The sequence below is a fragment of the Camponotus floridanus genome, unplaced genomic scaffold, assembly GCF_003227725.1.
Source record: "Camponotus floridanus strain SB8 unplaced genomic scaffold, Cflo_v7.5 scaffold62, whole genome shotgun sequence".
Taxonomy (NCBI): Eukaryota; Metazoa; Arthropoda; class Insecta; order Hymenoptera; family Formicidae; genus Camponotus; species Camponotus floridanus.
Genome location: NW_020229792.1, coordinates 1,104,710 through 1,128,410, shown reverse-complemented (window position 1 = coordinate 1,128,410; position 23,701 = coordinate 1,104,710). Strand labels below are relative to the sequence as shown.

The 23,701-nt window shown below is 29.4% G+C and overlaps 2 protein-coding genes across 10 annotated transcripts in view; one reads left to right on the top strand and one right to left on the bottom strand.

The window, feature by feature from the left end:
* The window catches only part of LOC105254407 (centrosomin), a 30,099-nt gene extending 9,119 nt beyond the window's left edge, over positions 1-20,980 (bottom strand). The window contains exons 1-8 of one of the 8 annotated variants that reach the window (XM_011263063.3): positions 17,988-18,826; positions 17,750-17,925; positions 10,514-10,572; positions 2,513-2,787; positions 2,063-2,225; positions 1,636-1,772; positions 676-1,086; positions 76-276 (exon numbers count right to left, since the gene is read on the bottom strand). In XM_011263063.3, the coding sequence (XP_011261365.2) occupies positions 76-276; positions 676-1,086; positions 1,636-1,772; positions 2,063-2,225; positions 2,513-2,787; positions 10,514-10,572; positions 17,750-17,841 (1,338 nt within the window). In that variant the 5' untranslated portion in view covers positions 17,842-17,925; positions 17,988-18,826. The other 7 variants (XM_011263064.2, XM_011263065.3, XM_011263066.3 and 4 more) reach the window with 7 other exon arrangements.
* Positions 20,981-21,774: 794 nt separating this feature from the next.
* Positions 21,775-23,310, top strand: LOC105254409 (dynein light chain Tctex-type). 2 transcript variants are annotated; one of them, XM_011263074.3, is made up of 4 exons: positions 21,775-21,954; positions 22,077-22,202; positions 22,566-22,731; positions 22,954-23,310. In XM_011263074.3, the coding sequence occupies exons 2-4, from the start codon at positions 22,182-22,184 to the stop codon at positions 23,100-23,102; spliced, it is 336 nt and encodes a 111-aa protein (XP_011261376.1). In that variant the 5' UTR covers positions 21,775-21,954; positions 22,077-22,181; the 3' UTR covers positions 23,103-23,310. The 2 variants fall into 2 exon arrangements, with proteins under 2 accessions (XP_011261376.1, XP_011261377.1); XM_011263075.3 differs by having other exon boundaries at positions 21,801-21,995.
* Positions 23,311-23,701: the final 391 nt, after the last annotated feature.

Genomic DNA, 23,701 nt, shown 5'->3' with positions numbered 1-23,701 from the left:
TCTAATAAATCAGATTATCTTATAGCGTAAAACTAACTAATAATGAAAAAGAGAAGAGAGAGAAATCTAATTAACCTTGATCAATTGCCTAATCTCGTTGCCATCTCCGCCTAAAGATGAATTCAAACTCGCTGTGTTTTCTTTTGTATTCGATTCGTGATCATAAGCATTATATTTAGTTATGTTCTGCCCCACAAACAGCGGTAAATCGATGGTTCCCAGCGGAGTTACAGCCGAAGGACTATTAGGCGGCGAACGCTTACCATAGTTTTCACACTGCAAAATATAAAAAGCGGAAAATTATAATAGAAAAAATAAGAAAACAACTTTAAAATATAAGTAAGCTTAAATTTCTTGATAAGCTTAAATTTCTCTCTGAAATTGCATATTTAATGTTAACTATTATATTCTATTTGTAAGATTAATTTATTATATAAAACTATGTTTATTACGTTATTAAAACTTATTAGTAAAGTTAAAAATTGAAGAGAAAGATATTTGATGATTAAATAGGACGGTAGTTGTTTATAAAAAAAACATCGGTAACGTTAAATATACAATAAATCCTAAAATAATGTCTTTGTCTCAAAACTTATTAAAAATTACCAATAATAAACTTTATACTGTAATAAAAACTTTATATCATTTAACAAAAAAGCGCGAAGATCGATTTACCTGTGATAATAGCGTACGATGCTTATTGTTAATTTCTGCGAGGGCGTCATCGCGAGTTTTCACAGATGTCCTCAATTGAATAATCTGCTTTTTCCTTTTTTCGGATACTTGCTTGATCTCCTCATACATGCGATTCTTTTCCTCCAACAGCGAATTTTTCTGTTTTAAAAGTCTGTCTCGTTCACTGAGATCGTCTTTGCATTGTTGTGCAACGGAATCCTTCTTAAGTAATTCCTCCTTTAACTCCTTTACTTCTTCGCGCAGTTTCTCAATGCTTTGTACTCGATCACAGTCCTGCTTCTCTCGCAGTTGCGTCTGCATATCCAGCTGTTCTCTGAACTGATCCCTTTCGTTCTCAAGTTCTTCCGCCCAGTAGCGTTCCTCTTCCAAAGTGACGGTTGTCTGTTTCACCTAAATCGCATTGGAAATATCATATAAATAATCACAATTCTTTTTTGTGTAAGCATCATAAGCATATTTTTGTGCAAATTATCATTTTTAGTCAGAAACGAAATTATTTATAGTTATGAAGAAATGTTTAATTTCCTTTAACTTTGTATTATCTTTACTTTTCTGTTTTTTTTCCGTGCGATATTCGAAGCTACTGCATTAATGAAACGATACGAGATATAACTTCGACATTACATTAAATATTAAGATAAATGAATAAATAAAAAAATATGTTTATATATATATGTAACTAATAAATTTATTAGACTTAGTAAAAAAAGAAATTTCCAAAAAATAAATTTTTTTAAAAGTCATTGTTTGAAGACAAATATGCGCTAACTTCTTTTGAGATTATTCACAGCGAGAAAAAAAAATATCATTATTATTAAAATTTACTGATAATTGTGCATAAAAGAATCTTTAGATTTTTCTACATATAAATAATAAATTTTGCAAAAATGGGGCGTTAATTGTCATTAATATTATTTCTATATGAACATGTCTACATACCTCTGCTTCGAGAGAAGCCACTAGTTCTTCCATCTGCCTCAATTTTTCCGCATTTTTCAACGCCTGTTCCGGAGTAATACCGAATGTTTCTTTGTAATACGTGGATGCATCTAAATCCCCTTCACGCTGTTCTGCTTCTGTAATAGTACAGAAAAATTTATTTATAATAGATGCAAAATATAAATGCATATGACAGAAAACAAATAAATTTGTACAATGCAAATAAAAATCTTTAAGCATTTTAATAATAGTATAGACGTTAAAGAAGAATATGTAAGCAAGCAAAAAAACTATGATATAGAGCGAGGTAGCTTAATAATAGAATGATTATTTGCTGAAAGAAAGATCGAAACCGGCAAAATCTCGATATTTACTCTTTGTTGGGGAAAAGCTTATAATAGAATAAATAAGATAAATTGATATTTACCTCTTTCAAGCTTGGCTACTTTTTCTCGCTCTGTTTCAAGTAACTGTTGATATTGCTCTCGAGTCGATGCTTTTTGCTCCTCATATAATTTAAAAGCTGTGGCTGCTTGATTGAGAAGAACTTGCTTTTCCATTAATTCCTTCCTTAGTTTTTCCAACTCGTCCTAAAGATCATCATCATTTTATCATTGATAAAAAATTCAATATGTCATGAAAATAATAAAATTTCAATAATTAATGTCACTCCTTTTTCCGAGGTAACAATTAGATTCATGCTAAAGCTGTTGTCTAATAATCACTTGTCTCGATCTCATTCGCGATAACAATTAAGAGCATTAACAGAATTATTTTACAAAGTTCAATCAACACGTTATTTATTTTCTTTTTGATCATTTTAGAGACTATCTATATTTTTACATAAATATAACTCGATATACTTTGTTAAACCAACCTTTAATTCTACGTTCGTCTTGATTATATCTTCATCAGAAGAGCTGATGCCACTTCTTGTAGGATTTTTTTCCTCCAGGAAATAAATTCGCAATTTTAGTTGAAAATTTTCCTTCTTTAAGCTGCTCAACTCATCCTCGTATTCTTTCATAGTCCTACCGTAACTCACTCCACCACTACTACCACCCCCGGTGCCTCCCCCTCCACTACCTCCCGATCGCGCCATCGTCGCACTGTCCTCGGGAATATTTTCACCATATGCTCGCGTGTTTCCACCTGAAACAGATAGCATTTATATTAGCTTAAATATTAGCTTTAAACTCGCTAATTGTTTACAAATGTAATAATGCGTGCAATTCAATAAATTTTATTATTTAATTTGTCGATATGACGAACTTTTATTTTTAAGGAAAAAGATTAAAGAGAGAGGAGACACATCACATACATTATACATTCAATATTGTTATAAAATTATTCTAGTTTTACGACAACTAAATGAAAATCAAAGTAAAATAAGATTTACATTTATTATTACTCGAATGTTTTAATTCATGACTCTATGATTTATATATTTTTCGACACAAGGGTTAAGTATTAATTAGATAAGTAATGACTTAATTATAAATTATTTATACAATACAAAATATTGCTAAAAAATAATTTCTTTTTCTATTTAATTGCAGCGGCAACAAGTATACATGCGATATTTTAAAAGAGAGCAACGTGACAAAATCACGTGCAAAACTGACAAGAAGTAATCATAAGTTCACCGTCAAATTCAATTTTCTTCTTGTCACTCGAATAATCCAATTTCCAAATCTAACCGCATCATTTCCGACACACGTTGATAGAATCTGTATGAATTTTGAACAATCGCGATATGCCGTATGTGCCTCGTTAAACCCGAAATTAATCATCTTGAAATACTCGATTTTCCTCGATTTCGCTCGATGTGTCTCAAATAGTACGATACAAATAAAAGAATATCGTTCAGATACTTTCAACATCTAAATTTTTATAAGAGAATATTTCGCAGACTTTTATATGTTATTATAATTATACTACTATATTTTACGATAAAATCCTTTTCTTATAGATACTAATTAATTTAGATACTAATTAATTTAAATACTAATTATTTCCATTACTTATAATTATTATTATATAATATATATTATCTGTATATTACATGTATGTTATATATCATGTACCTCTTTAAACAAATTTATTTTTAAATTTTATGTACCTATGCTTATAAGATGGTGCAAAAAATTCCTATAAGCATTTCCTATTTTTAGAATAAGTTTTTATAGAAACATATGTCGGATTAATCAATCTATTCTCAGCTTCTCTAGGCAAATGTAAGCAGTGCCAAATCCACCTTGCAAGATCGGGACACGGCGCCATCGTCACACATGCATCTTTAAATTAAATTATTTTAGCGCATCAATGAGCGCCAAAAAGATGCTGTTTCTTATATTATATATAAACATTCCAGAATAATCTGTGGCATATATAAATATTGAATGATACTTTTTCGTTTCACGTTCAAGTTCAATTAAAATTGCAAATTATAAATCATTTATATACCACATTTAATTTCTCTTTCAATATTATACAACACATTTATTTAATTGTAAATCATTTATACATCATATATCATAATTCATTCATATATTATATTTTCTATGGGAAAATAAGAGAGATAGAAAAACATTATTATATTTCTATACTTATATATAATGTTTAATATAATATTTAGAATTAATTCAAAACAAATCCAATACGCTTCGAATGGAAAATAATAAATTTGTACTGTTTATTCTACTTTCAAAATAATTGATATAATAATTAGATACAAAATATAATAATTGATATAATAATTAGATACAATTAGATACAAAACACTTTTTATTTTTATGGATTAGTTAGTTACGAGAATTGATAAAATGATGATGTAAATGTGTTGTATAATATTGAAAGAATTAATGGTTAGTTCTTCTGGTTCCTTTTCACGCTCTTTTTCAAAAGATTCTATTGTAGACTCTTTATAAAGTTATGAGCTAAGGTCATTTATCACTTGCCAGCAATTACTGACAAACAGAAAGCAAACAATCTTAATGTGCAAGTTATTATGGCGGTATTTATAGAACTTAATCGTATCAATTATTTAATAATCCAATTATAAGTATTAAAAATAATCGCAATTGCAAAATCTTATCACTTATCAATATTCAATACAGTCTTTTTGATATATTAATTCAATTTTTATTGATTTATTATGATAATATATACATACATAAGTGGAAGATTGTAAATCTTTAAGAATTTTCTTATTGGATATATTTTTGATCCCTTTTGGGCTCGTCTTCGAGATTTCTCGAGAAAAGAAAAGGACTCGACTGTGACCTACCACATCCTATTCTACGAAGAACGCGTTTTTGAAGTCGCTACATTTTTAAACATCCGTACGAAATCGCGAAAGCGAACACTAAATAAGATACACCGAGCTAAAGAAGACCTCGCACGAGACGCCTGCACAAATATTAACTGCGACACAGAATAACACATAGCGTTGAGAAGACACGAGGCTATACTTGTGGTTAAAATTATGTTCTAAGCGCGCATGTAACGTTACATATATGCACATATTTTCTAAAGGTCAAATATCCACAATTTCCGAATAATTATTTCTTTTCAAAAGATATTATTGCAGGCTCTTTGTAGAGAGTTATGAGTTATGGTCGTTTATCACTTACCAGCAATTGCTGACAAATAGAAAGCAAACAATCTTAATGCAAGTTGTCATTGAGATGTTTATAAACTAACCATATAACTTAATTGTATCAATTATTTAATATAATCTATTGTTAAAAATAATCTGGTTTCTGGAAAGGGTGAAAAATCCTTCTTTTAGGAACGCAAAAAATATCGAATTGCCTTTATAATTGATCAATTCTTAAAGATTTAACATTTCGTCAACAGAACTTTATTATTTATTCTTCTAGGATGCAAATTGACGACAATACAAAACTTCAGCAAGGAACAATACATACACACACACATTAATTATTATATCTTTGAGAGAGATCATAAGATTTATATGATTCCATTAAAAAATAAATAAATAAAATAAAATAGAACTCTTGAAAATTATTATTATAAGATTACAAAGAAGTGAATTTTAATTTTATTACATTTATTTATAAAAGCTTTCATACTTTACTATTAATTGTAACAATATTTTTTAAATCATAAAGATACCTAAAGGACTTTGTATAAGTTGAAAATAAAAAAAAGTCAATCTTGCAAATAAATGTTAAGGTATGCAAAGCGGTTTCAAATACGGTTTATACAGTAAATTTGCGACAAGCCTATTTAAGTAATGTAGAGCTTAGAAATGATGCTACTTAGAAATGATTATTCCCGTGGAACACGAGTGATTCATCTCGCCTAATTAACGATCTACACGTTCTGCATATGCTTCGTACCCAAAATGTCATACTGTCACATGAAATAAATCTATCCGTCACGAAATCATTCTAGCTATATCACATTTTCTTCTTTCGACACAGTCATCATCAAGGCCATTATTAGAAATATTAAATTCTTATATTGTCAACAGATGAGAAATCACAATCACGTCTTATTGTATATAATCTATATACAAATTAGATAAAAGATAATAAAATAAATATTTTTTAGCTAAATTATACTACCTTAAAAATATTAATTATTATTTTTGACATAATCTTTCTCCAACCATGATGGGTAAAAACAATTATCTGTTGGCAATCTTTTCTAGTTTTACATGTAATAATAAAATCTCAAATTAAAGTTCTTTTTAGATTCCAATTGATATTAATTAGAAAAATCAAACTCTTGGAATGATAAATAAATTTTTAAATGAGATTACATAATGATCATTACATATCCTAAAATACACAATATTATCTTATAATGTTCCTACATTTCGATAAATACACTATATATAAATACAAATACGTATTTACATTGGCATCTTTCCCAAAAAATTTATTCTACAACATTGTTCGTTAATGTATCGTGTAGAATAAAATGAAAAAAGAACAAATTTTTGCAAACTTCTTTTCTCCAAAAAGTGAAACACATTTTACGAGAACGAAGACTTCATTATCGGCGCAAAAGTTAACGTCGTTGTAACGTTAGGAACGTGAGTTCTCGCTTCTGAACTCTGTCATCGGCAAAGATCATCACCAACACACATCACGTGTCGTAACAGCCGACATGAGCCCAAGAAGCCCGGGAAGCTCAAGAAAGCGAAGAAGAAAAAGACATCGAGACGCGAAAGCTTTGTGCGCGCACCAGAACAAATCTATTTCCTGTCCGATTGCGACTTCGTCCGACGATGTTCTCGTTCTTGCGCGTAATTTTCGGCAGAAATGCAACTGCAATATCGATTCGCGCCAGCGAGGAGACCGCGAAGCAAGCGAGCTCGCGTATTTATAGATGACACATTTAGGCCAGAACGGTTTCAACTATCTTTATTTTGGCAGGTCAGCCTCCGCCTCGCGAGCTCCCACTCATCACTCTCTCCAGATCACCAATCTGGCTAGTCTGACCGACAATTAAAACCTCACCACCGGTCAGAGATGACCGCTGCTCTCAATTTTGCTTCGACAAGAATTTCTGAGAATGAATGCATTACGTCTCCTCACTTTTGTTAGCCAATTATTAGTATTCTCTTAAGCTAGTTATTAGCCATTAGGAAGATACTAATAATTACCTAACTAGTCCTACGACTCTACTAATCGTTGGAAATTTAAAAAATAATATAATTACAAAATATCTAATCCAACGATAGAAAAATAATATTTTTCTCGTTCTGAAGAATCGCAGAAACAAAAAAATTTTTTGCGAACCTTGGAAGCTAATTTTTAAAAATATTCTTTATTTTTTTTATTAAATTATATATTATATTTTTTGTTTCTCCGATTCTTTAGATTTTGAAGGTCTTGTTTAAAAAATAAAATATTGTCTCATTTAAATAAATTGTTTAAAGTTGTGCTTATATATTGAATTAGAATTGAGATTTATATCTAATAAAACAAGCGACGCAAACAATAGGTGTTTATATAAGTGAATCATCTCTATATATTATTGTCAACCACGCGCAAAACAGTTTCTTATTAAGCATCTTTGAACTTTGAATGCATGGCACTTGCCTCGGATAGAACATGCAAGACTGAAGATGAAATTTTAGCTCGCTCGTGTGTCTCTGGGTAACAAGAAGCTAGCTAATAATTCTTGTAATTTGGATTAGAAACAAAAAATTTCGCCATTTATTTCGGGAGTCCACCTGATAGGCCGTGATTCCATCTAGTATTCCTAACACATAGACTACACATTTGCTTATTAGTATAATTATATAATGCAAAATTAATTTTGTTTCAGTCAAAAAAAAAATTATGTACTTCTTTGAAGTGTTGAAAATGTAAGTTTTGGAATAAGCATTCGCAGCAAATACATTAAATTAAAAAATTCGATATATAAAATATTAAAAAATTCGTACAAAGTGACATCTTTTAGAATATAAAATAAAAAATTAGAAAAAATGATTGGAAAGAATATTTTAATTTGAGATTATTTCCTGTGATTAAACATTTCGATTTTTTCATACTATTTAATACTATTTGTAGACATGTATCGCAACTTAAATCATTTGTATTATTATAACAAAATAAACATATATGAAGTTATTCTCAAATGATGTTGAGAATGAAGTTGAGAACCGTCAAAGCTACTTAATCTAATCGTCTAGCATCATTTAAAACAAAGTTTGATGGTTCCTAAGAATCCTCTTAATCCTAACACATATTTTCAATCTTCTAAATTCGTAAACTTCAGAAATAACATTTATACCTCTTATATAAGTTCTAGAATACAACAAAAAATATAAATTTTTTATAAATTATTAAATTATATTAAATATTCAATAATGAAGAATTGTTCACGCATAATATATAAATATAAAAGTGTAAAAAATTTTTTTAAATTATAAATATTAAAAAATGCCACATTCTCTACGAAATAAACTGTAAATAAATAACGAAATTATATTTCTTTTATGTTACAAAAATAAATACGCGTTATTACTGCGTCGTTGGTGCGGCTCCCCTACTCTATCGACAAACGAGCTTCTGGACCCCCGAAATAAATGCTCGCTTCCTGTAACACGAGATCGCGGCAGACACTTTTCAGACGATACAAACAATCATCCTGACCGGATTAGAAGGCGCGGCACTAACGTTAATTGCGTCCACCCTATATGCTATTTCGTTTGCGATGTGTAACCAACCTACCCATGACCTTGACCATTTTACCACTTTAGACCCCATCGAGAATCTGAATCAAAGTGCGGATGTGTCCCAATTGCCATTCAAACGTTGCTAAATCGATTACGTGGATGGCGAGTGGTGAAATTTGGATCAGACAGTCATGGCACTCCTTTGTATATTTAAATCTGGAAAAATTCGAACTAAATTTTGGACCGACCTATCAATCTTCGTATGCACAATTTTTCAAGATATAATTTTTCGTTCATTTTAAACAATTTTCAAGGATATTCTTGCAATTTAAAAAATGTGCAAGATATTTTTTTCGTGTCATCTATCAATAAGAGTTTTCGAAATCCTCTTGGATTAGATTCGCGAACGAGATAACGGAAGCGTAAAAGTTGGCAGACGTATTACGATGGTCCAGCGCAGACGCAGGACCTATACTCGTCGACGACGCTTGGCGTCGTCTCGCTAGAGTAAAACCGCGAGCAAGAAAGTTCGTTGGCCCCACGAGCGGCCTCAGAGATACAATTAGGCGTCACGTACGTTTTCTCGTACTACTAATCGAGTACCTCCGTGTAATAAAATCGCACAATCGACTGCAACGACGCAGATAACGGAAAATGAAGATCGTGTGAATGGGAGTAACGAGCCACGTGCCGGTCCTCCTACGCGTTTTCGCGACCTCTAAAAGTGCATACATAATAAACGAACAACAAATGCAAATGTTAGCTGCTAGGATCGAAAAGATGTACACGTCATCGCGAATATGAAATTAATTTCCAACATAAATAGCTAAATAAAAATCTCTTTTACTAAACTTTAATTAAACTTTTTCTTTATAAAAATATTTATTCTCAATTGACAAGATGTCTCATTTTAAAAACAAGAGTAATAGTGCGGAAGATAATTTTCCACCAGGGTTCATCATCTCGTATCATCAATTGAAAAACAAAAATACGTCTGATACTCTTGTACAGATATAAATATCTCTAAAGATAGATTAATTTTTATATCAATTGAGATAAAAAACGATGATCCACTAGAAACAGCATAACTGATACAGCTAACATCATCACAGTTGCGTGTTGCAGTCCTACAGCTGTAATTGAAATAGAAGCGGTAGGGGGTTCAATTACTTAAGGGAAATAACCAATAAACGTGAGCGAGCACAAGAGAAAGGTTACTATATCGAGCCACCTTATTAAAGTTTGCAATATCGATGACGACTTATTCGAGTGGCGACTCGATCCATCGAGATATCTGCCAATACAAGATGTAATCGTCGCTACACAAGGTCGTAAATACGAGTAATCGTTCGCAACATATGATCTTCCGCCTCGCCTTCGCTTTTATAGAGCGTAAAATTATATCCGGCCATTCTTAGGAACCTCCCTGGCAAAAGAAATATTAATTGTACTATATACGTGTCATTGAAAAGAAATTCAAGAAAAAATAAAAGATTTAAAATAATTTAAATTTTCCTTAACAAATTCTTAATTATTTTCCTGTCTATTTTATAATATTAATTAATATTTGTAACATTTATTCGCGAAAATTAAGTTGTAATTTTAAATTATCACTTAATCTTAAATATTAATATATGATTCATATACATTATATAGCTGCTATTGCTAATTAGTGTGGTAGGAAACCACATGTAAGTAACCAATATAATTACTCACCATTTGTCAATGGCATAGTTTGACTCATTGTGATGTCCTGCAATGGCATATTATTGGTACTGCAACAAAATAAAATTTAAAAATTAATTATAATATTAATAGACTGTTAATATAAGATAATTTTAAAATTTCGATCATGGGATAAATAAATCTTATTATATTAATTAAATTATAAAATATTTTGTTAATATTTAAAAAGGAAAATAATAATAAATGTGAGTAGTTGTCCGTAATACAATTAAAAATTTATGAAGGTATGTGGTGGGAAATAGCCAGGACAAAATTAGATAAAACGTTCGAAAAGAATCAAAGAAACGTCGAATGTTCTATTTTCAGGAATCCAATGGCATGTTTCAAACCAAAAAATATAACACAATGCCAACTTTGACACGTGAGCTGGCAATGATTTACAGGAATACAACGAATGTAAAGTTATGTGTGTGTACTTGCCAATATCATTAATAGTACATCATTACTATAATTTTTTTTCCTGAAAATCGTATTCGAAATAAAAATTATAATAAAAATTTGTCTAGGCTCTAATAATTGTAATCAATAACGGATAAGTCTTAATCTTTTTCATAGTTTACGTGATTTCAAAATATATTTGAATTATATAATTATATTAAATTTATATATATATATATATATATTAATTGTAACACACACACAATCATTTTTTAATAGAATTTTTCCGTAAATCTATTTTTTAAATATTAAATTTAAAAAATATATAATTAATATATTAAAATATATAATAATTAAAATTATAATAATAAATAGTTAATATAATATCACTGTAATACATTTTTCTGTAATTAATATTTATTACTTGAATGCCACAAGAAATATATATATATATATATATATATATATATATATATATATTTATTTGTTTCTCGTAGCAATTAATATACATAATAAATATTAATTTTATCAATAACATGAAACTCGATATTATTAATATAATTCATAAGAAATACTTTAATTGCAAATATAAAATACAAAATGCTTCTACCGAAATTTCCATGCTTATGCAACAATTTTGATTTGATTTAAACATCTAAATGTAACAAGCCATTTTCGTAATAGTCGCAGAATCCATTATACGAAATTAATCGTTTATGCAGAATTTATTCCGTCCGGGCCGTAACTCTGCTTAGAAGTCATTACTGATGTAGTTTAAGGGAGCGCTCGCTATATGTATGAGGGTTCACATACACAGGTTTACATATTAATTCGCTGCGTAGCCGAGCTGTCTCAGGCAATGCGAAAGAGACGAAGAGATTTCCAGTAAAGTTTTATTTAGATTTCACGCAAATCCTATTCCGGTTCCTCCTCCATGGGACGCTGCAACGTGAAATGAGTAATTAATTTGCGCCTCTGTTTTAGCTTGTACCACGAGTCATGCCACAATTTCGACGAGTTCTAAGTCGATGCGCGAACACGATCTTCCAGAAAGCTATACGAGATATTCTAAAACTATCTTTTTTTGATATCCTATAAAGAAAATTAAGAAGATAACGACTGAATTACTGAAAACTAAGAATTTTGAATTATAGCTCTCAAACAAGTGTAATGAAATTCTCCCTTCAAGTCAACAAAAAAGTATGAAAATTATAGAAAAAGTAGAGATTTTAGAAAAATTTTCTATAATTATAAAACATAAGATAAAAACATTTTTAGTATTAAAAGTTAAATGGGCAGTAGAAATTGCTTAGAACTTGTTCATTAGAAATCTTTATTAAGAAAAATCGATTCTTCAAATTATTTAAAGAAAATTATATTCCAATTATTCCATAAAAATTTTATTGTAAGAACAATATTTTATTTTACTGTAAGTTTGTAATCTCTAAATAAAATGTTATTCGCGTAAACAGCAAGGAACAAATTCAGATAGCAACTTATAATAATATAGGTGTGGAACGTAAGTAAGTAAGCACACATGGTGTACGGTGACTCAGAATCCACAAATGATTCACATGTATTCGACAATTTTAAAAAAGTTTTATGGTAATATTCAAAGTTACTAAATATTATTTAAATTCATGAATTAAAAGGATCAAACTTTGTCGAATAAATAAATGTCAAAATTTATCCAGAAAGATGCTACGCGATTTCTTTTCTTTAGTAGCTTTATGACTTGTGTAAACTTTTTAATCTTGAAAGATAACACAGTTATACAACTTATTTTGAGACGATTCAAGTCTGATCTGAGATATCTCAAAACTCTTGGATGTTATTTAAATGTGTACAGAAAGAATCATAATCGAAAAGAAAAGTATACTATTCAAAAAATAATTTTTCTAGTAATAAAAGTTTTCCAGTTAATATAAAAAACTAAATAAAATACAAGCGTAAAATAATAGATAGTGCAAATGCAAATAATTTAAAATTATTTTCCATGATAATTTTATTTTTAAATTTTAATTCTAATAGGGCAATGGAACCCCAAGTATTTTTTATTTTAAATAAAAAAGTTCTAAGCAATTTTTTAAAATAAAGTTAATTATTGATTAAAAAAATTAACAGCGTTATTTAAATATGAATTTGCATTAATTAAGTAACATCTATAGATTCTTAATAATAACTTTAACCTTGACCTACGCAAAAATTTATACAGCTTCTCAAATCAAAATGGTATCCAGGAACATAGATTCTTTCGCATAATATATCTATCTGAATCTCGTAAGCTAGAAATAGACACGCCATGGAAGACATTCGCAAATCATAACGCGTGGAATCTCTATGTAAAGAGTATCGTGTTTCATAGTAAAGACAATTTTCTACAAGAAATATATGGTTATAACATAAAGCAAAACGTGTATTCTCCTGAAGTAAAACGTGTGTCCTAGACTAAAATGTTTAAAAAGTCTTGTATATTTTTATCGAATATAAATACTGCAAATCCAATTAAATATGAGCGATAAATGCAAGTATAACATACGCAATTAATTAATTTAATTTAATTAAGGAAAAATATTCATGCTGTATTATTATTTTATATATGTAGATGTACACAAATAAAAATATTATATATAAATTATATATATATATATATATATATTATATATAAATTATATATACAATATCGATTATTATTATTGCATTAACACTTTTGAACAGATTACAATATTAAGAAATTAATTTGCACATGGTATGCTCGCAAAAGTCACTGCAGCGGTCTACAATTTTCAATTATAATTAGAAAACATATGGCAGACATAAAGAAGGCTAATGCTATAATTTCATATATTATCGTTATATAAGGATTCGAATATACATTTTGTACAAAACATGTGTGGAACATGTGTCTAATGTCATTTGTAATTCGAGCTCACATTACTTTCTTCGAAAATCAAAATCATTTTATGCACAAAAAAGTAATATTATCGTACATATTAAAATTCAATAAAACGTCATTTAATTGTCTTTAAAATTAGTCCTAATACTGAAGAAAATTAAATGATAAAATATGTAATAAAATAATAAAATATATATAAGAAAATAGAAAGTAAAATAAAAAGTAAAATATATAGTAAAATTTTCAAAAGAACATCTCGAGAATATTTCTCTCTTCTTTCTCTTTGATTTGAAACATTATAAATACTAAATTATACTTTAGAAAGTGCATTTGCAACCGTGATAATATAAACAACAAGCCAACAAAATATAAGTTGACAAAAAAATCGCAAGCGAGTAACAGTGCGAATGTAAGTAGAAAAACATGATTATCGAACGACGTAATGTCCGAGCTATCTGGCCTGTAAAATAAGAACCAAATCGGTTTTGCACACCGCGGAATTTCTCAAGAAAACAAAGCATTAATTACCCAAGTGAGTGCCAAGCTCGAGAATAGTCCGATCTTCTTCGGACCTTTCTTATCGTTAAACGATCATAAAGACGACGGATCGTCCGCCAACAATAGCTCCGCCAGCAATTTAACCGAACAAATAAGAGCATATACTACGTAGGACGTTTCGGGGGTCACCGTCATTCCGTTCATTTATGAGTTCCTTGCTCCGGAATTCTTTATGGTTACTTGCTGTAAGTAATTTCTCTTTTAGTTTCTCGCGAAAACGATTTATACAAATTCTTTAATAAATAATTTGATAATTAAATCTCAAATTAAAATTGTATACAAATAACATAATACATTTATTCCCTATTAAATTACCTGAAGAATAATATTATACATATGGTTTTCGAATTATTTTTATTTCTTTGATCTGTGCGAAATCTCTTTAATTTTTATATAGCTTTATTTTATTAAAATTGAAACCTTTTGATACCGAAGCAATTTTAATATATAATTAAATTCTGTAAAATTGATTCAAGACTTTGATCTATTTCTGATTCAATATTTATATATAATATAATATAATTAAAAAAAAAAAAAAAAAATATATATATATATATATATATATACAAATATATGATTTAATTAGATCGACTCCTGCTAATTAATAAAAAAATATATACATGCATATTTTTAGAAATACATCGAAAAGTAAAATAAAAATATATTGAAATATATTTAATCAGACATGCGTTTATCAACACTGTAAGTAAATAATATATCTTTAATAATATGTTTAATAATATATATATAATATATATAATTTAAAATCTTCTGTTCTCTCTCCTCTTTTTAATGCACTCAATTTTTTACATTACTTGACAGATATCTAATCTATTATTTTATAGCTGGATATTTAAATTATTTTTAATGACATTTATCACAAAAAGTCCAAACTGTGACCTACTAAATAATTAGTCCTGACATTTTTGACGGATTAATAATTGAGTTCAACGTGCTCGAATTGCAAATATAGGAAAGACACGTGCAGGAGCGTCGGCTTTTCAGCTTTATTCCTATACATCTGACACTGTTATATTAAGCGCAACCTTTATGCCAGGTTTAACCAATCCCGATACGGACTTCTCAGAATCTTACATCGAAGATGCGCGTGTCGGACAACGTTAAAGGGCTCCAAAGCCGAATGCAAGATGCGCATTATGCGATAACGTTGCATTAAACGCGAGTTTGTATGTACATTTAACTCGTCATGACTACGCATGATATAATATGATTCATTTACATGTATGTCGTATGATATGTTGCGAGGTGATTCAACTTCATGGATGATTTTGCATTATTTTTGAAGATTAAAATAATTTTCCATCTGTCGAAGTTTAATTTTAAAATAATTCTTTCATATTTTCTTGCTATTATTAATTAGAATTGTAATTGTATTACAGAAAGCATTTATATATTCTTTTGTAAAATTTTAAACAAATATAATTTTAAAATATTTTTTGAATTGTTTTAATTGATAACAGCAATAAAATTAATATTTGCAATAAAAATAATTTTCGCGATATATTAAAACATAATAACATATTATTCAAGAAATAACTAGCGATCTATAATATTTTATTAAATATAATTCGAACAAAGAACACATATATCGTTATTTGTAAGTTCGAGATATAAGGAGGCACTCTGATGAAGGGGCATTAGTTACTGCTATCATCTGGCAAGAGATGATGGATGTAGCAAGTAATCAATATAACAGTCGGATGTGCAGCAGCAACCACATGGACTGAAACGTATATGCGTCTTAACTCTTTTTGATGATAATGAAGCTTGATAAATAACGCATTATAAAAAAATATATTATGATTTAATTAGATCGACTGCTAATTAATAAGAAAAATATATACATGCATATTTTTAGAAATACATCGAAAAGTAAAATAAAAACACATTGAAATATATTTAATCAGACATCTGTTTATCAACATTGTATTATAAGTAAATAATATATCTTTAATAATATTTAATAAAAATTTTTTAAACTTTTCTGATTAAAGAATAAATAATAATATATTAATTACACAGACAAACAAAATAATCTGCTTGTAATTTCCTCTTAAGATTTGATGAAATTTTTGTAATTAAAAAATTATGAAATTTATTCAAACAACAGACTGAGTGACGTCTTTATACATGAGACAATTTGAGCATTTAGTAGGTTGCAATATGTGAGAACACCATATAGATGTCAGACGAGCAAAGTTTCCTCAATTAACGGTTCGTTAAACGAATTGACCGAGCAGTTAAATAATTAGCTGGATCCTGACAGGAGAGCCTTATTTGCAATACATACGATGTAGTATGCAAACGTACACTGTTCGCATTGTATCAATGATTGCATAATTCTTTATTCAATTATATATTGTGCATTAAGATTTAAAAAGAATATAATTATATAGAGATGTCAATTTTTTGATGTAAAAATAAATTACATATAAGTAAAACTGGCTAATATTTTTATAATCAATAAAGATATAATAATAAAATAATGACTAACATTATAAAATCATATTACGAAAATATTAATGAAAAAAAAAATGTGATTATGTATTATGAAAACATCATTGAAAACATCAGTTGAAAAAAATGTGCACATGTATTTAATATAAACTACTAAGCTATTATGATGTGCACTATTAATTTTTCTAAAAGATTGTGAAAATATGTTATAATAGACACCTGCTAAATGTTCCGTAATATGCATGCTTTTTAAAAGACATGCGATAAAGAGCACAAAGAAAAGGCAAACGAGATCTCGTCATTAACCTTTTCTGTGATGTATTAGCTATTTTAACATTAAAGCAATATATTCGAAAATTACATGCGCGTCATACTCGATACCATGTACAGTTTTAACATTTTTTTAAATATTATACATTAAATAAGTTTTTAAAAAATTTAATTTAACGTTTCGAGAAACATTCTAAAGGGACAAAAAATTAGGAATTTATTAGAGCGAAAAATGTATGATTTTTCAAAACTGAAGTTGTTTTTCGCGACTAAATTTTGAATTATACATTTTTATAGCTTAACAATAAATACTTAATTTAATTAAAATTACTATTTTAATGTTAATTTCCTAAAACTTTTCGGTTTTTTCAGCTTTAATTTTCCTTTTAATTTTTTCCATTCTAAATAATTCTTAATTGAATATTTAGTCAAATTTTCCACAAAAATATATATAATCGGATAAATATATATCGATCACATGTATAGTGATGATTCTATAGCGCAAATAAAAGTTATCAATTGCCAAGTTGAACAATAATATAAAGATTTATTATAGTGCTTGGCACTTTCAAAATCAAGGAATAAATTAATCAGATCAACCCTTGCACCATATATACGGTACTCACTTTCGGAAAGGATTGTAAGAACCCCAGGCGCTGGCCCTCGTGGACGGCACATTTTGATTCTGGGTCGAATATCTACAACCGCCGAGAAGCATCCCGCAACGATTCTGGCTTTTTTGACAACACAATCGCGAGATGAAAACACGTGATTCGTTCACAAACTCCGCTAGCCCTCGACACTATAAAGAGTTACTATAACATTCGACTCTCTGAGAGTTCCAAAGCAAGATAAAATACGTACAATCGATCTGTTGTCAAGAAACACAGTTTTTATCTTCACGATGAAATTCTAGAATCCAACGATATCAATGCTGTCCCTCTTAAAACAACGCAAACGATAATTATAACAGTATCCTCGAGAGATCAGGTCCTCGCGAACAACGATGAATCTTCGTCCTTAATAATCCTCGGGGTTGCACTCGCGTTTTCGCGAAATAAAAGCATGGCCACGGTTAAAAAAAATCCGAAAGACCCCCAGGTCCCGCTCTCATGTGGGCGGTGACGTTAGCGCGAACGTACTATGCTCCTCTGCGTAGCTGGACCGATCAATGGAGTTAACTCTCGCTTAAAGATGACGCGTCAGATAATAATTCCACGGTCGCGTTATCGAATCTCGTCGAGGATCTCGATCGTTCATCGCGCTAAAACGAGGCTCATTCGAGCTGGCGATGTTCACGTCAGTTTCAAACGATTTGCGATAACGCGACGTAGATAACAGACAACCGACGTGGGTAGTGTCCTTATCTCAAGTTTTTGGAAATCGGTAGCTTTCAGCTTCCTGCCGACGACCTCACAAAAGGGATGTAGTCTCTCTCCGTCTCTCCGTTTCTATCAACGATGAATAATGCGTGCTATCTCGTCTCGGTGATATGACGTTTTGCGACGCGGGGGCGAGAACCTCGTCGTCAAGCGCGATTCGCACGCAGAATCCTACGTCGATTTCACAATTTGTTTATCCGAGCGTCGCGGATGCTGTGACGCACCGCGGGATCACGTTTCGTGAAACGTTACCTACGTATCGCGCGACGCACCAAAGACGACTGACGAAAGACGGCAACGCGAGTCGAGCAGAAATAGAGGGACGGCGACCGCGACGCGGGGGAGAGGGGTGACAGGCAGACGCAAGGGATGCGCTGTGTCAACCAGAGCGTAACTATAGAGAGGAGAAAAAAAAGGGGGAAGGGCTGCAGGCATCTGTACTCCCTGGAGCGCGATCCAAGAACAGAAGCAAAAAATGTAGCGAATTCGAAAACTTGAAAAAAAAATAAATAAATAAATAAATAAACTGCTCGTCTTGAACATCGTAAATGTAAACTTATTCTCAATAATTATTCTTCCGCATATCTTTTTCAATATATTTATTTTTAATATTTATGGTTAAGGTATTATTTAAATTTTTCAATAATATTCAAAGATATCTTATAAATATATTTTTAAAAATAGCTTTCTTTTTCATTAGTAAATGTTTTCTAAATATTTGTAATTTAGGGGTATAATATTCTCTCTTCTGAATTTATATGATTTATAAACTTGCTATAAAAAATTAATTATATTTTATTCATATATATTTTAAAATATATTTTATTATATATAAATATATATTATTTATATATTTTTCACAAAAATAATAAATCACAAATCTGCTAAAAAATAAGTTTACACTTTGATATTCGTTAAATATGCAGCTAGATCGAAAAAAATCAACTTGAATTCAACTTGAAAAAAATCAACTTAAATTATTCGACGATTAAATAAATATTTTTAAATATCAGAAAAATATAAACCGTATCTACTTTCGCTGGCCTTCTCGTTTTCTTCCTTATCAACGGACATGTAAATCAGCACGCAATAGTCAATGTATAAACGCCACTGTACCCTTAGATCAAAGAGCAGAAGGGGAAAAGAAAAGCACGCGTACACTGGTAAAAAGGGAAAAACACATGGAAAAGAAGAGAAGGGAAAGCAAGGAGGGCGGACTAACAGTGAATGACAAAAACAGAAACGAGGAGCACGGAAATACTAAAGACGCACAGGAAATGGATTAAATGTCGAAGATTTGATGTTTTTCAGTCAATTTCGCGACAATTTCTCTAAAACAAGAACGTAATATCAACGTCAATCTAAATTCAATGTTCTATATTGAAAAATAAAATAAATGAGTTTTATATAAAAAATGTTACATGCGCTTTTCACCCGATGAAAGATTTTCAAACTTACGATTCGGTCTTCATTTTTTTTTATGAGGTATTTAATTACGAAAATATTTAACATCGTCACGTGCATTTAAGGGATTTCTTTCTTGTTGACTTTTATCACTTATGTGCAGAGATATTGATACGTCAAACGAGCTTGATGTTATGAGAGATATGATCTTTAACCCTAAGAAAAGATAATCACTGTTAATGCATATAGCAAGTGAATTCATGATGATTTTTTAAGAAATCTATGTTGCGAAATTACATAACATATCGTTGTTTGCATACCGTTTAGGTTTTCAATATATAATCTGCTTTATATTTGCCTCAGAAATGTATCGTTTTCGAGATTAAAAACCAATTTCGAGAACGAAATTATTTTAATTCTATGTAAATATAAAAAGATTGATTTAAACAACTTATAAAATGACAGATATATATATCATAAGTTTTTAAATCTTCTTTTTATATCTTAACATAAAATTAAAATAATTTCAATCTCGAAATAATTATATTCTTGAAGTTGGTTTTCAATTTACATATATAAAATAGATCAAAAACCGTTAATCAAAGATACGAACCGACACAATGCTAAAGCGAAACCATGCAACATGAAACAAATGGCAACGTAATCGAACATGTATTTTGCCTTAAGTTTTTGCAACGCAGGTTCCTTATACATTTGAACAAAAGCAGATATCATTTCAACGGCGAAATACATATCTATTTATATTTACGAATACAGACCTCCCGCACACACATACGCGTGTCGAGAGACGCCTGACGCACAGAGATCGTAGAAGGGGATCGCGTGCATGTGGCGTATCGTTGACGTAGGGGATAGAGTATTAAATTGAGGAGATTTACTCACATCTCGAGCTCCATCGTCCTCGCGAATGAAGACATCATCGTTTCCTCGAAATCTGCCATTGTTCTCACACTCTCACTGCATTCCTTGGCGCGTATTTTTCGCGAGGCGAAATTTGAGCGAGACGCACGAAACGCGAGCGTGCACGTCGTTACTTTTCAAAACAAGGCTTCGCGATGCGACCGTCGTGCGCGCTGCTGATCAGCTGATTCCCATTGGCTGCGTCGTCTAGGTATATGTCATTGTTCCGTCCGCGCAGGTCTGCCAACCGTCGAGCCGAAATTTTCTGCCGACCAGTGGCTCTCATAAAGGAACATTTTCGGATTATAATATTCTGTTTTGCTGCAAATCAAAAGAAGCCTCCCTTTGAGTACCTATAAATTAGTTACGAAAAATATTATAAAATTATATTCTCTTGAAAATAATTAAAGATAGATAAAGTTCTCTTTTTGAAATTTTTATAATAAAATACACACCGTTTATGAGAAACAAAATAAGCTGGTATCTCATTTTTTTTGTTAAAAATAATTTTTATCTCGAACATTTTTTTATATATTACTAAAAGAAGAAATATCTCTTATAAAAATATTTCTAAATTATTTAAATTATTTAAGCTTGTTAGACATACTAACAGGAGTTATAATCGATATGATTTCGATTTAATGATATTATTTTTATTATTCAAAATATGCAAGAATAAATTTCGCATAATTGATAACGAAATAATATCGATCTTCATTACTAAATATGATATCTGTAGAAAAATAAAATAATTTTTCTCAGAAAGGATTATTAATAAATTTATCTGTTACGTCAAAAAATGAAGATTAGATGACAAAAGTACGCACAAATCGTTATTAAATAATGTTTTACTGATAGAATAGATAAATTTGAATAAATAAACTTTTTTATATTATTATCAGAAAACACACACACACAGTTTGAGAAGCTCTGACCTCTGACTTAAAATTTATATATATATCGTGTAAGCAACCGGCGATATGACAGTTGAGAGTATTCGTTGACAAATGGTTGGTTATGTTCACGAATAGGGCAGCTGTCACGTATAACAATATTATATAGTTTTAATATTCACAAATGCAACGATAAATCTTGATAGTGCAATACTTTTGTTGCAACTCGAGGTAAAAATATTTATATACGTGGAAAATTAAATATATATATTGTAAGTCTCTTGTGCTTGAAAGTTTCATTGAAATGATCTTCATGATAATCTAGATGTGTCTAATATACTTTTATTTTCCAGTTCTGTTGAAACTGACAATCGTTTTGGATTGAACGAGAAATAACATCTGAATTGTTATAAAAATTATTTCCGATTGTACAAAGCAGTCTTTAGTGTTTGCCTGAAATGGAGGATGCACAAGAAGAGGTTAGACGAGAATATTTTTTCATATCATTGAATACAGAATTTTGATTAAAATATTGATCATACAGCATCAAATGATTGAAATTAATATATAAACTCTATTATGACTTAAAAGTACTATAATTTTTTAAAAGTACAATAGATAGAATGTTCTTAATTGAGATTTTAACAAACTTATGAATAAATCTTTCCTTAAGGAATTAATTCTAAAATGATTCATTTTTATTATGACTAATGTTTATAAAAAAAGACAATCATATCAAAATATATTCTTTTATTATATTTAAATAAATTTCAAGTATATTTTATATCACTATATTATGACTTATTGCTTCGTATAAAACATTTTATGATCCATTATTTTAGTTACAATTTGTGGTAGATGATGTAAGCAATATTATTAAAGAAGCAATTGAGGTATCAATAGGAGGCAATGCATATCAGCATAACAAAGTTAATCAATGGACCTCAAATGTTGTAGAGGCATGTTTAGGCAATCTTACAAAATTACAGAAGGCTTACAAATATATTGGTATGTAATACTAACTAATCTTTATAATTAAAAAAATAAAAATATCATCTATTTCATAATAGATTAAGGTCTCACTGGAACATATTTTAAAGCAATATTCCAAGAAAAAAAAAATTATATACTATTTGATTAATCGCTAAGTTGTTCAAAAATATTAAAAATTTGTAAATATAAAAACAAAATTTCATCCAAATATCTCATCATTAAAAATAAATTTTACAGTAACTTGTACAATTATGCAAAAAAATGGAGCTGGTCTTCATACCGCAAGCTCATGTTACTGGGATAATGCTACAGATGGAAGTTGCACAGTACGTTGGGAAAATAAAACTATGTATTGCATTGTGTCTGTTTTTGGGCTGGCTCTTTAGATTTATTTATCCACACAAAATGTAATTCTATGCTTGAAAATAATTTAATAATTTCGTAGATATGAGATGTAACAATACTACTTTCAAAAATAAAATGTTATAGTTCTAATCAACTTAATATTTTTGCACAAATTTGCAGAAATTGAAGCTAAAAGTAGAACACAAATAATTGTGCTATTTAAATATAGTTAAAGCAATGATTAATATGATATAAATAGAATTAAGTACATATATATATATATACATATATACATATATATATGTATATATATATATATATATATATGTATATATAACATATATGTATATGAAATAAATGCAAGAAAATTAATATTAATTAAATATTTAATTTTCTTAAATTTGCTTTTATATTTAGGAAATGATTCTTTTCATCTATACATTGTAACTTTTATGAAATAAATAAAAAAAGACATCAATTATAATTTTTATACTCTTATTGCACAAGATAATTGTGCATGTTATATAAAATAAAATCATGTATTACACAGCAAATAGTCTGAAATTTTATATAAAATGTTCTTAAAGAACTTGTTTAGTAAAATAAGCTTATAATAAGTTGTTTTTGATGTTTTTTTTTA

Excerpts from the sequence above, each read along its gene's own strand:
- LOC105254409 (XM_011263074.3), top strand. The coding sequence starts at position 22,182 with ATGGAGGATGCACAAGAAGAG. Across the intron at positions 22,203-22,565 it reads TGGAGGATGCACAAGAAGAG|TTACAATTTGTGGTAGATGA; the intron begins GTTAGACGAGAA and ends CCATTATTTTAG. Across the intron at positions 22,732-22,953 it reads GAAGGCTTACAAATATATTG|TAACTTGTACAATTATGCAA; the intron begins GTATGTAATACT and ends TAAATTTTACAG.